The sequence below is a fragment of the Dromaius novaehollandiae genome, chromosome W, assembly GCF_036370855.1.
Source record: "Dromaius novaehollandiae isolate bDroNov1 chromosome W, bDroNov1.hap1, whole genome shotgun sequence".
Taxonomy (NCBI): Eukaryota; Metazoa; Chordata; class Aves; order Casuariiformes; family Dromaiidae; genus Dromaius; species Dromaius novaehollandiae.
In genome coordinates, this window is record NC_088130.1 from 17875234 (window position 1) to 17893335 (window position 18102).

General features: G+C 39.4%; 1 protein-coding gene across 5 annotated transcripts in view; it reads right to left on the reverse strand.

Annotated features, from left to right (window-relative positions):
* LOC112978792 (dual specificity protein phosphatase CDC14C) overlaps window positions 1-18102 on the reverse strand; it is a 46094-nt gene that overhangs the window by 26671 nt on the left and 1321 nt on the right. For all 5 annotated transcript variants that reach the window (XR_010385823.1, XM_064500851.1, XM_064500853.1 and 2 more), the window contains exons 2-4: window positions 12200-12293; window positions 11102-11177; window positions 9187-9279 (exon numbers count right to left, since the gene is read on the reverse strand). Coding sequence is in view for 4 of the 5 variants with exons in the window: in XM_064500851.1 (XP_064356921.1) it covers window positions 9187-9279; window positions 11102-11177; window positions 12200-12293 (263 nt within the window). In the remaining variant the exon portion in view is untranslated. The remainder of the gene's footprint in view (window positions 1-9186; window positions 9280-11101; window positions 11178-12199; window positions 12294-18102) is intronic.

The following is an 18102-nucleotide window of genomic DNA, read 5'->3' on the forward strand; positions in this document are numbered from 1 at the left end:
TATGCTCTTCCCTCACCACATGACTGATCCCTCTTTGATAGCCTCTAACACTCAGCTTTCCTTAGGTACTCTCTTTATGCAGATTATGTCTTCCAAAATTTTCTAGTCCATACCATCAAACACCATCACCAGCGTGGCCAGAAGAGAATAACTGGTAGTAACAAGCTATCGGCAATAGGTCAACATTCAGTAATTTAAAGTTTATCCTTTTTCCTTAAGACTGCATTAGCTAAGCATTAAAACACTCCAGGAAGTTATTTTTTTTAATTAAAGTTCTGGAAAATTATTTACATTTCCTGTAAAATTACCTTTTTTCTTAGAGTTCATTTTTAAAGTAAGATTCCTAATGAGTATTCAACAAACACCCTCCAAAAATCTAAGTCTGGCATATTTGTTTTTTTGTTGATTTTGCCATTTTTTTCTTTGAAAAGTTCGCATTGCCTTCCAAATTTCTTCTATGCTGCTGCAAAGGTACCCTTAACAAATGGTTTCACATACCTTTAACATCCTCTCTACACACATGCACATGCCTTCGTGTGGGGTGAGAATGGGAGGTGGAACGGATGTTTGCCAAAAAGGGGGGGCGCTTGAAACATATCCCCAGCAGAGGGCTAAACACACATGGAAATGGGTGACTCCTTCTGTTTGTCCTCTAATTCGTTTACTGTGTCAAGTATTTTTTGAGTATTCTTCCTGTGCAATTAGCAGAACCAAAGGAAAAAATCCGTCTGTTTTAAGCAGTTTAGTTAAGTAATGAAAACTGCATGCTTCTTGCATCCGTTTGTTTTCATCAGGGTGGGGTTGGTGGATTTTGCGTTTATAACCACGAGCGTAAACCCAGAATAAAGAAAGAGACTAAAAAAGCCAAAATATCATGAAAGAGTTACTCTTCAGGTGCCTTAGTTCACCTTCTAATTAGATTTTGCAGTCGTACACTACATACAAGTCATTGCATGAACTGGACATAAAGGTTATGTTCCAAGAAACTTCAGGTTGTGTGCTTTGACACAGCGATACTTTGCATCTTGCAGCACAACGAACACAAATTGCCAACAACCGTATAAACGCAGCACTGCTTGCCTGTCAGACTGCGGGGGAAGCCCTGCCCCAGAAAAAAACTTACAAACCAGAGATGTAAAATGGCACTAGCGCACGGAAGAGACTAGTTAAACAGCAGAAATAGAGTTTGTATGCAGAAATGAGTCACCCAGAAAAACAGTTGGGATTCACTGCTGTAAGGCTGGGTACTACAGGCAGTACTACTTGTACTACAGGCAAATAGAAATGCAGCTAACAGCAGGTAACCCTGCACGCACACGTGGCTGAGAAAGGGCAAGGACTCCTTGCACACCTGTGTTGAGCTCTCACCAGCTTCTTGAACAAAAGAAGCTCCAATAGCAAAAATGTTTGTCTCAGAGAGTAACAGCAGCAAGAGCAGTTTTTGCCCTGAGTGTTGTATTGAGATGTCTAAGTAACATTACACCATACTGAAACACATTAGTTCCTAAGCATAGATCCGACTTAAGAAATGACGTAAGTAATGAAGTTGCTAGAAACACTGTTTGAACACACATGTGAATGAGCGTAGATTTACTTAACACAGTTATATGAACACTCACCACAGATGAGGACACTTCAAGCCAACACGATTTCTGGCGCCAAGATCTCTAAGCACTTAGAGAATGTTTAACTTCATTTAGTACGTATGGAAAATGCACTTCAAGGACACGGCATTTTTCAGTGCGGGCAAGCTTAAAGGAACCAGTACCAAGCAAAAATGGAAAGTGCTTTCAGTACATCTGAAGCAACACAGTACATTCACTGAAGAAGGAGGCTCCTCAATGGAGTTGGATTTCTCTGAACTTTTGGAAACACAAGAGATCCTGCTGTACTTCAGCCGTGACACTATCACACACCTAGGATAGGGTGTGTGAACAGCTGCAGAGACGGGAGTACATAAAGCAGTCCTATGGTGTTCTCAGTGAAAAGTGGCTTGCGAAAACCTGGCTAGCACTGCGGTTATCTGGACAGCTGGGATGATGGTCTGCAGTCCTTCAAAAGGGAAGAATAGCATTCAGTTTTCACACAAAACTGGAAAGACCATAAACTGATACTTAGTTCACAAGGAAAGTATCCTGCCAGAAACACAACACAGGAAGCTGCAACAGTCCAAGGGAGGACATGAGCTCTGGCACTGTTTCAGACCGCAGGAGAACACCCAGTGCGAAATCTTGGATGGGTGTGAGGCTGCAGGGAAGCTGGACCTGGGTGAGCAGGTCCAGTTTTCTCCAAAGAGGTGACACTGAAGCAGTGACAGAAAGAGCAGCAAAGCCCAGGGGAGCAACAGAAGTGAAGGCAGCAGAGGCCACATCTATGTTAGAAAATAGCGTGCACCAACAGAAACGGATCTGTAGACCAGGAGCTGGTACTGAAGACGGGAGACCTCACCATACGCTTTCAAGGATTTTAGCTGCAGACTAGTTCTAGTCATTCCTGCAGAGCGAACACCCGCTAGCTGTTGGAGTAATCCAGCGGGCTCTGTGAGGTGACCCAGAGTGTGCTGAGCAGGGCTACGGAGAGGTACACTTCAAAAAACATATTCCTGACCAAATTTAGACTATACTGTAGATGCACTGAGAAATATCTAACAGCACGAGGTCAGAGTGGCAGCTAATGTTCCTGACCAGAAGGAAGCCACTCACTTCAAGGAGAACAATTTTACTGGAGTGATGTGAGAGCCCAAAGCAGGGGATTAAAGAAAGCCAGTGAATGGGAGCTAGAAAGAAAAAGGGGTTAGAGAGACCTGTAGTAGATGGAAGTGAAGGAAATAAGGACTTTCTAAGGCAGTAAGTAGAACTGAAGTTTCAAAACAGAACGGAAATACTGAGTTGATGAACAGCAAAACCAAGACATTTCATGATATACTTCTGAATTCATGAGATGTATGTGTGTTGAGGGGCAAACCTTTAGAAATTAAAATAAACAGGAGTTGAAATCACTTTGGTGAGATACATACACACACACATGCACATGGAGAGAGAAAAAAAAACTTCTCAAAATCCTTTAAAAATCCTTTACTTAGGGACCTTCCAGAAAAATTGTTACAAGAGGAAACTGACATCTTTCAAGCAATATATTATATTGTTTGATCGCCCTGTATAATCACTTGTGTACCAACTCTCTAGAAATTTGTTTTCTTTATGCACACAAAAAATATCCTGCTGAGCTCAAAATACAGCCATAAATTTGCGATTAGCAGTTGAACCATTAACATTGCTCTAATCATCCTTTTCATTTAGGACATCTGTTTCCAATTAAGAGATTGTGTGCAGCTCTGTGAATGGTCAAGAACCATCCAAGCACTGAGTACTGGGAAAGGTGCACTCAAGCACAGCTCCTGCCAACATAGCCATGTAGTCCAACGGCCATTATAACGTCCACTGAATTAAAGAGAAGGGCTTGCAAGACTAGGCTACCTAGTCCTTATTTCTGAGCATTTAAAATTAACCATAGAATGACAGTTCTTTCAGTAGGCTGTGCCACTGTCTAGTTCTTACTAGCGTTTTCAAAACAGCTGTATTTTAAACAGAAGTTTCCTTGATTAGCATTAAAAGCATGAACATAATATTCACAATTGGAGGAAAAAGTATTCCTGGCAGAAAAGGAAAGAAGGCTCCAGCTGAAAAAGGCACCTTAATCAATACATGGGATTACCAAGTGAAACAGCAATACTGCAGGCAAGACAAAATATGTTTGATAACGTTCTTTGATAACTTGTTGCTTTTTCAGGAAAATTAAACCTGATATTTAAATATATTAAATTATTAAAAACTATATCAATGCAAGCCTGTATACAACACTCTGAATTCACATTTATAAAGTGCTTGGTGTAATCAAGTCTGTTTTTCTGCCCATCCTAACTGCAAAATCTAATTAAGGTTGCTAACAAAATCATGCATTTTACCAACCATATTGACTTAAAAATCAATACAAGCATATTTCATGCGATACAATTGTTTAAAAACCATCACCAAAAGTGATCTCAACAGCTGTAAACTGCAAATAAACACAAACCCGTTCTGAACAAACACAGTAAGTCCTATATGATACTGAGCAGTGTCAAACACAAGCTCAGGCACACGCATAATTTTACTGTAAGTTCACAGTATTAAATATTTTACTTCATTAAAGCCTCCATTGAGTATACTAGTCAGCTAACAAATTGCAATTTCTAACAAAATTCCTTACAAGGCAAGGTTAAAACCAGCAAAATTAAACTAGAAATACATTAAAATAAAAAAGCCTCCTCTATAAATTTGTGTGGCGACCTAAAGAAATGCACGAGTGGCCAAGTGTCCCTTTATTAACGGAAACAGTCATAAGTGGATAAAAGTGGCAACTCTCTTCGTTCATCATAAGCAGAAGGAAGAAACCTCCAATTACTTCTCAAACAGTGGAGGGCAAGGAGGCGTAAAAATCCCTATTAGCTGAGAACAGACCAGGCTGGGCACACTGGGAGTGCTGCGTGACAGCTAAGAAAGGAAGCTACTGCTACAGTGAGGGAACCCTAGAGAGCAACCCTTCTTCTAGTCTGGAGACAAGGAGTCTCATGAGAACATGGTGAGGAAGAACCTGGTAGAAACAGCAGGAAAAACTGCCATCATGAAGTCTAATCACGATTTCCAAAACACGGTTCAGAGGAGGTAGCTCTTTTAGAGAACGCTGATACAGAGAAAGATAAAAGACTTGAGGCACCTTTTCTTAAATGAAAAGCGGGTACTTCTTTCTCCATCTCCTCTCTGCCACTCACTTTTCAAGCACTTTTTCAAGCCCTTTGCCAAAACGTAGCTGAGGGTAAACACAGTTTACCCACCTCTAATTTGAGCGCTGTAGCATTTACCCGCTTGCTGTTACTCCTCTTGGACCATGAAACAGGCAGGTTTACCTACTTCCCCACTGCTTAGCCAGAGATAATTCTGCAAATGCCACTGTAAGAGCAGAGCAGTTCGGTATTACACAGATTGGTACTAATTGCTTCTACAGCTTCCAATTTTTACCCAACGATAGGCCACAGCTAGGGAGGACACTGACAAACTGAAAAGGCAAAAACAGTACTATGGATCAGAATGGATGAAGGAAACGCTGCTTACCCTGAAGAAAGAAGATGAGAAAATAGACAAAGTACAGAGATGAGTCCTGGAGAAGGTGACCTGAATTACAGCAGTTCATGGGGCGGTACCCACGGAGGGTCGCCCTCCAAGTACATAATTAGTGCCAAGCCTGAGGAAAGAAACACTGTTACTAAGTTAATGCAGTGAAAGGGAGAGGGGGAGCTTGGGAATCGGGTGGACAGGGCACAGAGGGTACATTTTCTTTCTTAATATAGGACGAGCAACGGTGGAAGAAGCAGACTTTCCTCACCCACAGCCAAGTCCTGGCGAGAATCAAGAGAAGCCACTGTAGAGATCAACTCAGAAGATCACTGCTGCTTTGGTAGAGTGGCAAGGCCTGAACAGTGCAGATAGCTTCCAAGGAAAAGCGATTCTTCTTTAAAAGGTGAAGAACAAAAGTTTTCTTTCCCCTCCCTCCTTTCCCCCACCACCTCCCAAATAAAGTGTAGACATTCACCCCCCACACTGAATTTTAGCTACCCTTTGTGTGGCTGAACATGCCAAATTTGTCCTAATCTACACAGAAGAATACTATTCCCATTATGCATTATGTTGTTATCTGTAAAAATTAAACAAAATACAGTATTAAAATAGATGGAAGATGAACGATAAAGGGATTAAGGTCTAAACTGTTAAGAATCACTCTAAAATTCATAATGTGGCATGAAACTACATATATAACAATGTATTCAAAACTTTGTCCTTCATCTTTAAGGCCATTTCATATTGAAGAACCTGTAGCTTTAGTTAAGCTGTGCTGGCACATCAAAGTACACCTGGAAGGAAGCAGTAGTTGCAGGAGAGGGAAGAAAGGAGTGTGTAGCCTGGATGGCCCCTTCAGAAACTATCTCCACTAAAGAGGAAGGAAAGACAAGTTAGATGAAGCAGTCAGGGGCAACATTAAAACACCAACTGTGAAGAAAAGACTGGGAACAGACTTTGCTTGTAAACCAGAACACTAACAGGTGCCCTTATACTTCACCACAGTCAATGAAGACTTTCATAATTGCTTTAGTAGTCAAAATTAGCATATCCCCACACGATCTATATATGTATATATACACACACAAATAAACAAAAGGGGTCAAATCATAAATCTTGCCAATATATTCCAATTGGTCTAAACAGAAGTTAAACAACATCTGTTTAAGACTGTACAGAATGCAACTTTAAGGTCAACCAGCCTTTAAAATGACAGACTTGCAAGTTGCTAGCATAACAGCATTGAGTGCTTGCTCTTAGACACACAGGTTCCAGAGAAGAACTTGTTATATTCACTTCATTATAGATTAATGCAGCTGTGTGTTAAAGTATGTTTGCGTTTAAAACAAAAAATAAAGTGCGCACATAGTTATTGTGCTTGCGCCCTTCCTGAAAGCTGGTAGTCTGTTATTCCTAACAAGCAACTTGATGCACCTGCAGCAGTGGTGTATCTTGCATCCAAAATGAGACTTAAGTCATTGAAGGCCTTACAACACAAACAAGCACTATATTATGGGTAACTCTGTGGACGCTACTTCCCATTTCTAGTCTCTTGCTCTTCGCACCTGAGCTCTTCGTATCCAGCCTGATGCACTGTCACATGCTTCCTCAACCTAAGGTAACCTGTAGAAGTGGGAATCCTCTGTGAAGCTTAAAAAAAAAAAATTCAACTCACAGAATATAAAATACACTGACAACCAACCACTTAAACAGCAAGAGATCAGAAATTACAAATTAAATCACGATCTTCAGTTCAAACAGCAAATAGTATTACCAACAGGTCCATGGTGTGATAAACTAGAATTACAGGAAAGCTTCCTAAAATTTTGACCAGTAGCTGAACAGATCATTCTTCATCAGGAAGCAAAGCTTTTATCGTTGCTACTGAAGAAGTAATTGGATGCTTAAACCTACATATATTTAAAACAGAAAAAGCCTCAATACATTTCCTTTCAGTAAGGAAATATGACTGTAGACATACAATTATCATGCATCCTAAACAGATCTTAAGCCACTCCTCACCACATGAAGAACAACTAAAATCTCCCTATCTAAAGTGGAAACATTGGATGCATGTCTGAACACTGTGAAAGTGACTGCTGTAATTAAGCGCAACTCTTCATGAAAGATCATCAAAGAGTGCAGGAAAAAAAAAGTATGCCTCAGGGGTAGAGTCTTTCTTCTGTGATCTTCCTTCACTGGAATCCCTCCCACATCAATCTGTGAAGAATTTATATCCTACTTTATAGGAAAAGCAATACCAAACCCAGAGTTTATTGCACTGGAAACAAAATCAGGATCTAGTGAGAGCTACCCACCACTTGCAACTTGTGACTATGCAAGAGAATCTCTCTTCCCATTTCAGCTGGCTTCTGTGTTAGCATCCTCTCTGTACTCTGCATCACCTGTCTCCTTCAGTGCAGTTCTCTGAAGCAAAAAACTGCTTAATTACTCTGTCCAAAGATCTCTATTTTTAATTACTCTGTTTTGCACCACCATAAGCCATATTAATATAAGACCTTAGGTATTTATGCAAGTCCATTCAAGGATTCCCTCCATCTGCTTGTTATTATTGCAACATGGCAGGGCTACTGAATGATCACAAATAAAGTTAGGGTTTTTCTTCATTTTTAGGATACTCAACCACAGTATTTTCAAATCAGATTGTTTTGCCATTAGTTAATAACTTTGGCATCGTGGATGCTGCTCCAAATGGCAGATGCTGTGCTGCACAGCAATGCTATCCATGTTCAGAATGAAAGTTTGGGCAAGAACAAAAGCAACATCCCTCCAAAGAATAGCTGATAACTGAAATCAATCCATCCTTATTTTCTGGGTCTGTAATACAACCTGGCCACTTCAAAAATTTAGTTTTCCTAAAAGCTACAGCTGTTTAGTTAACCTAAAGCCTCAATTGCAAACAAGTTTAGTAACCAAGAATGCAAGGGTCAACAGTAACATTCCTAAAGCTTTTGTGTGTTTCAAATACAAACAGTGGCACATTTTAAAGTAAAGTTCTTTATTTATAAGTGCCCTGGAAAATGGACAACAGAGAAAACTCTGCAGAGCAGGAAACAGAACTCCTGCCATAGTGTAAAGAAGCACTAAGGAGACTGCCAGCATCACAGCGAGTACATCGCACAGCCTTGCAGCTAATAAAAAGGATTGACCTAAGGCTACACGAATCGTGACCCCTCAAATCTCCCACACGAGAAAAAGCAGAGCTTCTCCCGTCACTCTCTTAGTGAGTGAACAAGAGAAAGATATGGTCCCAATGAAGGTATAGTACAAGTCAAAGCAAAAAATGAATACTGGACCTCACATTTTTTCTTCTTAAGCACGAAGTATTTTGTTCTGACATTCCCCTTTGGTGGCACGAAACACCAATTCTTTTAGAGGTGGTTGTGATACAAAGCAAGTCATTTTTTCCCCTCCACAATCAGGGCCCTGACCCAGTAAATTTTCAGCCACCTTGAACATTCCCAGGCTATATACTGGCTCTATGCCTGCCACACATGATCTTGCTCCTCCTCCTCAGTTAACTGAAGAGATCACCTCACATTAGAAAAGAAACTGGAGAAGAAAAGGTATATTTAAAGTGCACACAACAGGAAATGATACACCATATTTTGTGCAAGATAACATTTCTCTATTTTGAAAAAGAAAAACAGAGAGTTTGGAGGGGAAGGGGAAGGAAAAATATCAAGAAGCAGTCATTTTTTCTAAATGAAAACATTCAAAAAGACTTTTTCCCCAGCAGTGCTTTTATTTTTCCAGAAGGATTTAAGTGGCTAAGGAGCACAGATTGCAATCGGGGGGTGGGGGGGGCAGCACGGCACAAACCAAAGCCCCATCTGCACATACCTGCTAAACTTTAAAAATTGTCTTTGAATGTGGCACCTTATTATAAAATACATTTGTGGAAAGATCAGTCAAGAGAAAAAATTGCTTCTATCCTGATATTTTAAAATTGAATATGAAAGAATGGAAACATTAAGCACTCTGATGTAATGGTAAAAATGTAAATACTTACTGCGTAAGAGCCTATGAGGAATGCAGCATTTGCTTGTTTTTTCTGATCAAAGCCAGTATAATGAATTATTTTCTTCCTTATCAATGAAAATGACTGTATTGAAAAATGAACAACAATGTTGTAATTTTGCAGTTTATACTTTTTATGCCTTCTTTTACAAAATCAGAGAAATGGCAGGCTGGGCACAATTCACCTACTCTCAACCATATGTACACAGAGCACCAAGTATATTGTAGACTAATCCCTCAATAGCTTAAGAGTCTATTGGATCCCTAGTTAGATTGTTTCAGTATTTTTACTAGCATCCAGCCTGAATCATATTTGATGTAAATTACACTGATTTCGTTTTTCCTCTTTAGATGCATTCAGCGTTTCTGATTTGTAGTCCTATGTAACAGATATGCATTTATGAGAAGTAAATACTATATGGCATTCTTTAAACCATCACAGATATGTTAAAGTCTTAACTAATTTTGAAAATAGAATTTAGACTTTTTTTATTTTTAAAGAAATACTGACTCTCCACAAATTAGTTTTCTACTAGTAGCTGTTCCTAAAATATGACTTGAGCAGAAACACTGGAAAATACAGTATTAAACTAAACTACTTTGAAAAAAATTCTAAACCTTACCAGAAATAACTTTTAAAAATTTCACCACGGTGCTTGCCATACAGTTTCTCTAACTAACTTGGAAAGGGGGTGAAATAGCACTGTTAATAGAAAGGACAATGACATCTGCGATGGCAGCAAAAACTCTGCACTAACTTGCCCTTACGACAAATTTCAATGCGCTTGAAGCTGTACATTTCAACTGATCAACTGCAAATCTATCATAAAAGATCACTATCCAAATAACAATGTTACTTGCTCAGTTATTCAAGGTACTCAAGACAATTAAACCCCAGATAATTAACAGTAGTAGAGTCTCATCAATCTTAACGCACCTCTCTAATATTACAACCCAGCATATTCAAAAGGATTGTAATATAGCCTTGTATTGCTGCAGAGTACCCTGTTAATAAAAGTCAAATAATATCTCAGGCAAATCTGTTCATAATGTCATGGGCACAAAATGAATCTGAATCATGCAAACTAGAACCACCAAAGAACGGAGAAGGGGAAAAAAAAAAAAAGATTTCCCTGTTAAGCTATAATGTTTTGCATACTTCCCAATTTTAACAGTTCAGTGGCAGTTTCAAGATCTAAGCACTTTGGAAGAGGCAAACTGTGATTCACATTAATGCTAATAAGCTTTTTATCTGCCTAACAGGTTTTGTACTCCAGCTTCTGTTGGAGGTCAACTAACTTGCAGTGGTTCATTTTAATTAATACAGGAGCTCTCTGTTTTAAAGACGCTATGCTCTACCACGAGTCCAGTCCTGAAGATTACTAAGCACCCCTCAGAGATGATAACCTTCAAATCCTGTAGTGTGAATGTAACAGTCTGTTTCAGGACCACGCCATAAATGCTATCATTTGAAGATCAAATGTTGCTTATTACAAATGTGATGTCAGGCCCAGAAGAGAAACCCAAGTCAAACACAAGCCATCTCAAAAAAAAATATGTTGCATTCTACCCTCAAGCTCACTCAATATTGGCAGATCGCCAAGGAGACTAAATTCCAGAGGAGGGAAGCTTTACATTTGAAGAAGTCTGTACCCACTTAGTAACTATCTTCCAGGAGTTTAATATCCATTACTGCCACGATGGTGTAACTTGCATCTTAAAAGTGAGCAGTTTTCCTCTCTTGACCCTCCTCCTCCCCAGATGCATCTTGATAAAATTTAACATGCACATTCAAAAATTGGCTTGATGAGGAACCCAGGGAAGCACTTGAACAAAAAGCTTTGGGCCCATTTGTTTTTCTTCTTTGAAAAGGCAAGAATATTGAATAATAATAATAAAAGTGTTACCTTTAATTTCTTATTTAGCTTGCAGCAGTATCTGTAGACCATTGCCAGATTGAGTGGTCCAAAATCTGCATAGAAGCTTGTAGGAAAAAGGGGGAAAATTGTTTGTACGTGAACTCTGTAAATGCCTTCTTTTTTTTAAAGTGAATGCACTAGGCAAGGAGTAATAACATATACATGCATGATTCTAAACACTAGACTGCCTTCTTTCATCCATACTATTTTACTGGAGGAAACAGTTTTATCATCTTTCAATAGAGACTAAAACAGAGACTTTTTTCTTTGTTTTCCACAAAAAAACACTCAAAAAACTAACTGGAATATTCAAGGCTTGAAAAGTTCTCAGTAAAGTATCACGCTGTAGCACCGGTTTAGAAACTATTTTAAGAACCTGAAAGCTTTACTTTAGAAGGCAATTAATAGTACCTCACAAATAAGGAAATAAGTTTGTATACATACATGCAGTGTTCCTGGTACATTCTGTAGTAAAACACCTCAATGAAATAAAGATACAATACACAGTACTGCTAGAGAAAAGTGAATATAGACAGCAAAGATTCATTCATGAATTAATTTCATTGTATTTCAACTCTGAAATGAATTTAAAAAACAGTATATCCTTGGTCAAAAATGTTTCCAGTGTCAGTAGCATTTAAGATTACATACAAAGGCATATGCTGTTCACTACAGGGGAAATATATGCATTCTTGGCTTATACAGGCTTGTATTAAGTTTGCCAGTTTCTTCTCTCATTCTAGGAAGTTTAGACACTCCACCTAACACTTGAGCAGCTAAAGACATCCCCTTTAGCTCAATAATCCAACATGCATTTCTGCATAGATATTGTTGCAACACGTCCCAGTAATTGTTATAATGAGAGCTTCTGCTTTGAAAAGATTTTTAAGAAATTCTGATGGGAAGCCAAGAAACCATTCTAAGGGGTATAAAACATTATGGCAGACAAGTTTGAGAGGACAGAACTTGTATAATTAGTTCTATAATGGGAATGATGCGTTTCCCTCAGCTACATTTAAAAACAGAACGTCAATTAGAGTGGTTCCTCATTACTCTTGTTCTGACTAATAAAATGACTGTACTTACTTCTCATATACAAGTTCATCATCTATGCAGAAATAATGGGTATTTGCAGCTCCACTCTTTGGTTTTTGGCAGAGAATTGCAAAATGAAGGCGATCTGAAATGCAAGAGAATTTAAAGCTTTTATAAACACCATATTTTTCTGCAGAAAGTCTGAAGTATTGCTCTCAATGGAACAATTTTATATGGTTTTAAATGAACCACATCTTCCTTTAAGTATTACTGAGCTAGACATTATTATTTCTCGGGTGCTAGGTAACGAGGCACACAAAGATTGAGACTTTTTGTTTAGGAGTGGTTCCTGTAATCCATGGCTCTTTAGTATTCTTTGCCAAACAAAGCATTCCCAGGAAAGCTGCCTGTTTGAAGACTTTGAAATACAGCAGGAACCCGACTTGCATCCATGCACACAGGAGAGACCCACCTCCTCTTGGCAACAGCCTGCCACACAACGGACCCCAGCTGTTGCAATCCAAATACCAACACCCGCCTCGCCCCAAACACAAAATCCCCAGCATCTCCCAGCATCTACGTTAAACTAAACCACAAGCTATATTCTCACTGAGCCACAGATGCTTCCCCACCCTCCGGTAAAACAACGATTTTGCCGGCGGTGGTGTGAAATTAAAGTTTGCTGAGGACACGCGCCTGAGGGTCGAGGAGGTGATTGCGCTGGTGCCTCTCGCCCCAGCCGAGTCTCCCAGACTTGGAGCAGGCTGTGCTCGGGCCCCGGCTGGCTAGCACGAGCTGGCCCCGGCAGCCTCTTCCAAGCACTCGTGCCCACAGGCACCTTAGTTTTGCCCCAGTTTGTTTTGTTAAGCTGAGAGGAAAAAAAAATGCAACTGGTGCTCATATAGATATAAATTATCTTTATGGCTGTGAGAGCTGTAGCCTCAGTGAACTTTAAACACTGACAGTACTGCTGCTGTGAATTGCAGTGCTTGTGGTAATTGGTCAATAAAATTTGAGGCCTTGCAGCACACAGCAGTACTTTTTTCCTCCTGCTGAAAAAAAAAAAGCATTATAAAGTATATGGGGTAAAGTTCAAACCTAAAAGGAAAGATTTTATTTTCTGCAGAATTAGTTGCCTGGAAGAGATATGTTTACTTAAATACCAAAGCAGATGACCTGCGTATAAATGTGGAAGCACACTTTTTCATAAAGGAGAACTGTAACTCCTTTCTCTGAGAGCAGAAAAAAAATATCACCCTGTGTCTTCAACCAAAAGCCTCCACGAGTTCACCAGCAGTTAGAAATTGTTCCTTCAAAATAGACTGCAAAATGTAACACCAAAATACACACCAATGCAGGCCCCGATTTCTATCTCAACGCTCGCACGCTCAGCGCTCACCTATGCAAAACAATATTGGGGGGGGGGGGGTACGCCGACGGCGACACCAGGCAGCGCACATCCAGTAAACGCACATTTTTGCAGAACGCCAGCGTGACGCCAACAGCTAACTTCTGCATTTGCAGGTCAGACTCCCCCGTGGGATGCACACTAGCTCCCGAGCAAGCTAGGCACCGACTTCCCTCCCTCGCACTCTCCGTTAGGAGCAAGGCACCAAACTGAGTTATTTACCTACTAAGAGTGCCATCATGCAGGCACAGGAGCTGCAATATGTAGCTGCTTTACGTGCTGAGAAACTTAAGTTATTTCCAGCATTTACCAAAGCATTTCCTGAAAACAAGCCAAAGGGTCAAACTGGCAGAGCAGCACTGTGACTTTCTAAGTGCCTGAACTGGTCCTGGCAGGGCAGCAAGCGCGGAGGAGCAAGCGCACCAAGACCCCGAGTGGCTGCAAGGCGTTTCAGGGGGAGGGTTACACAGAGGGGCAGCCTCGGAAAGGTGTTTTGGCTGACACTGGGCTGGGGGGGGGACGACAACACCAGCCTCCCACAGCTCCCCTGCATCTGTCCCTGCACTATTCCCTATGCTGTGCCAAGACACATTTGTGTGAACCCAGATCAGCATCTATAGCAGGTGTCCTGGTACATTTAAATAATAATAATAATAATAAATAAAATTCATGGCTGCTTGTGTTCCCCCCACCCTCAGGATTAGCACTGACATGCGCATGGGAGGGAGGGCTGGGGGCAGAGGAGGAAGTCAAAATAAGAACTGAGAGGATATGATATCCAGGGATTGTGTTTAAACAGGCATTGCCAGATTAAACACATTACAGCCTAAGCTGTAATTTCACACGACTTCTAAACTGGTTTAATGGCTAGCTGCCACCAGGTTCCCAACATGGGAAAGTCCTCTTCCGGGTGAGCTCCCTGAACCAGCTCCATGTGGGTCAGCAGCGGCAGGAAGCAGCCAGCAGCTCTCCCCCCGCGGCACCTCTCTCTTCTTCAGGCCAGTCTCACCACCGCATAGGACCGGGCTCTTGGTGAACGCAACCAACATCCACACCGACGTCGGCGCAGAACAGCTGTAGTAACAGAATTCACGTGCTACCCTCCTGCATACTAACCTCTTCACACAAACCTTACATCACTGCTGAAAATATAAAAGCACTATAGAAAGAGTAGTCCAAAACCTCAAATACAAGAACAGGGGAGGAAAAAAAAAAAACGCAAAGAAATATGTTTGCATAGGTCAAAGGACTAAAAGATTTTAGTGCTTTGCTCCAAAACGTAATATTGATTTTGGAGTAACAGAATCACTTGCTTACTTGAGGCTCCTCTGCAAAAACAAGAATTCATGTTTTGAGTGAATAGCACATCATGGCCTTTTGAATTGCTGTTGGCATTATCTTCTGCACTGGTATCTTTGAATCACATTAGTTGTTGCTATTCTTAAGACACCTGAAAGAATTTCACTTAGAAACTCAAGTTTAATGAATTTACATAGCTACCTCACAATAATAGCAGCATGTGTCAAATGCCATTACCCTGACAAGCTGCCCATTTCAGTGAACTAGTAACAATTGCTCCCTATTAAGTAAACAGCAAGCACCATCATTTTTAGGTGTTTCCTACTGGGAGATATGAAAATGAAAATACAGAGAAGTCTTTTCCCATAAATGTATTTACCTTTCTACTGACTTAGTAGTCTGATATCAGACAAAATGATAAATTACTTGCTATATCTGTTTTCACCCAGTTTTTGCAAACACATTCCCAGTTCTGTTTACAGGAGCCACAGATTAGTGTGTTAATTTTGGAGTAATATACGCTGTGAAACGAGCACTCCTGCCTTAAGTATCTGATTGCAGGATCAGGGCTTATTACCTATAATACACTGGAGCCCTGATGAATTGATTTCAACAGGACTCCACAAAGGTTTGGACTGAAGGAGCAAGCCTTCCATTTTAATATATTTTTATGTTCCCTTGGTTTATTTTAGCTTTTTCAGTATTGCATTTACATTTAATGTACTTAAACGCTTCCATTTCTTCCAAATTTCTGATAAAAGGTCATCCTCACACTATCATAAACTAATAGGATTTTTCTAATCCTCTATCAGAAGAATGAGATGCAGTTTGCAGGCTGTTTCTGCACTGCAATTAGAAGATATGATTGCAGCAGGTTAGATACACTTCAATTACATTTAATTTTGCTAGTCTCAAATAACAAAACAGTTTAAAATACAGAAACATGGACTTCACTGCAGGCTATTAACTTCAGTAAGCTTCCCAGGTGCAAAATAAGCCTGTATACCCCTAACTGAAGGCTACGCTACCCCAGCTTCGCTGCTGCTGGTACACGAAGTGGTGAAATTAAAGCTAGTACAAGCATGTCTACACAAGCTATAATCACGCATTTGACTGCAGCATGCGTACAGGAAGAAAAGCATTTCACTTGTTTTTCAGATCAACAGTGTTTCGTGGAAATGTCTGTGTAGAATACTGAGAGCTACCACTCCATAACCAGGTTTATGTAATTTTAGAGATGACATAAAATAATCTCCTTTGCTTTACTCTCAGTAAGCCTGATGTTTCTAGGATCTGCAGTAAAGGCCTTTGAGAAAAAAATTTCAATAATTCAAGAGCCAACTAAACACTGAGCAGGCACTTATTGCGGACAAGTCTGTATTCAAACAGCAAAGATTATTTCATAAACAGAGAAATTTTATATTTGATTGTTAAACAGATGCCTCACATGAAAAATGTAGAGGAGACTGACAGTACAACTGAAAACAGCTCAAGTCTGTTTTGAATTATCAGGGACGTAACTGGAGGGGGTTTTTTTGGTTTTTTTTTTGTTTTTTTTTTTACTATTGTAGCAAAAATGCAGTGTATTTATAAGTTCAGAATTAGCACACAATATTTTATTATAAGCTAGATTTAAAAGGCTCCAAAATATGAAGGAGACACAATAGAAAACACAAAAGACATAAATGCTGTTGCAATGTCAAAACGTAAGTAAAAAAAGTAAAAATGCAAGTTTTTTTTTTTCTTAAGTCATTCTATCCTTGAAAGGGTTCAGTCACTCATCACTACAATATACTTCAAATTTAAGTCGTGATATTGTTGATAAGTATAGCAAGAGCCTGGCCTTCTGAAAAAGAAAATGAAGACACACTAAAAAGTTAAAGGAACTTTTTATTTAAGAGACAACCATGAAAAGTTCTTTCAGGGTCACGTCATGACTGATCAACAACGTGTTATTTTACTTATCACATATATAGTCCTTGTGCTGCTGCTCCTGTCAGATTTACAAGCCTACGTCACACATGTTCATGCACTTTCACTGCTGGATTAGAATGTAAAATCCTGAAACTCACTTTTTAAATCTTCAGTTCAAGACTCACAAGTAAGTGAGATCATTTTGATAAAAGAGTAAATACAACTTTTGTGCTGAGGCAGCTGTATAATGAAAACTAACTGAAAATATTGATAGTCAAAATCTTGAAAAGCTTAGCGACATCCAATAAAAGTGTTCTCATCATTCCCAGAAAACTTTGTTTCTTCCAAAATGCACAAGCTTTATAGCAACAAACCAGCAATACTGAAAGAAAACTTGGTTTTTTTTTTGTTGAAACCAATGAATTCATGAATGAGCATATTAAACCAAATGCTATTTCATGAAAACTCCAAATGGCTGTACAAGTAAAGTGATTCTCAATTAAATGAGGAAAAAAAAAAGGCATACATGATACAGCTTAGATCACCTTTTAAGTTAGTTCCTCACTGTAAACAAAGTGGATATCCATTTAGCAGCAGGAGAAACAACCTTCAAAAAATGCCCCACTGTTTTTTATCACTTAAAATAACTTAATTCCAGATATAGTCATTGCCAAATTAATTCTGGAATTAACTGCAGAGAAGAGGTGAGGGAGAAATGCACACTTTTTGCCCAAAGTCTATGTCTTACAATTCCACATTTTCTTTAAAATGCTGCTTATACAATTAGAGCAAGGACAAACAGCCACAGAAAGGAAATCAACAGCTTTCAAGCATCTCAAACAAATTCGCTAGGTTTTCTTTAAGTTATATAAACTGGTGCTTTGAGAGATCACAAGGATATGCTTCTAATAAACTGCAGAAATGCATTCAGACCCAGCAAATTGAATTCATACCAGCAAGTCCATGCATTAGTTGACAAAGACAAAACGGTACGACTTTCCTTGCAGCTTAACAGACTATAATAAAATTTTTTTTAAAAAAGAATAGTTTTCCTGAACTACTCTTAATAGCAAAGAAAAAATATTTAGAGTGCTTTTTAAAGGTGATTCAGACACACAGTTGATAGACAAAACTCACTAGGAAATAAAGAAAGAAGTGCAATAAATATTGTAGGTATTCTGAGTATTAAATCTATGCACATAATGGATTAACAGATCTATTGTGTATGAATATAACATCAGCCAAGAAAACATGCTACATTCAGCAGTCTTTACCGGTATTTGGGTTTGTTTACTACTGTTGTCATTAGCAAAGATGAAAACGAGGGTAGCGT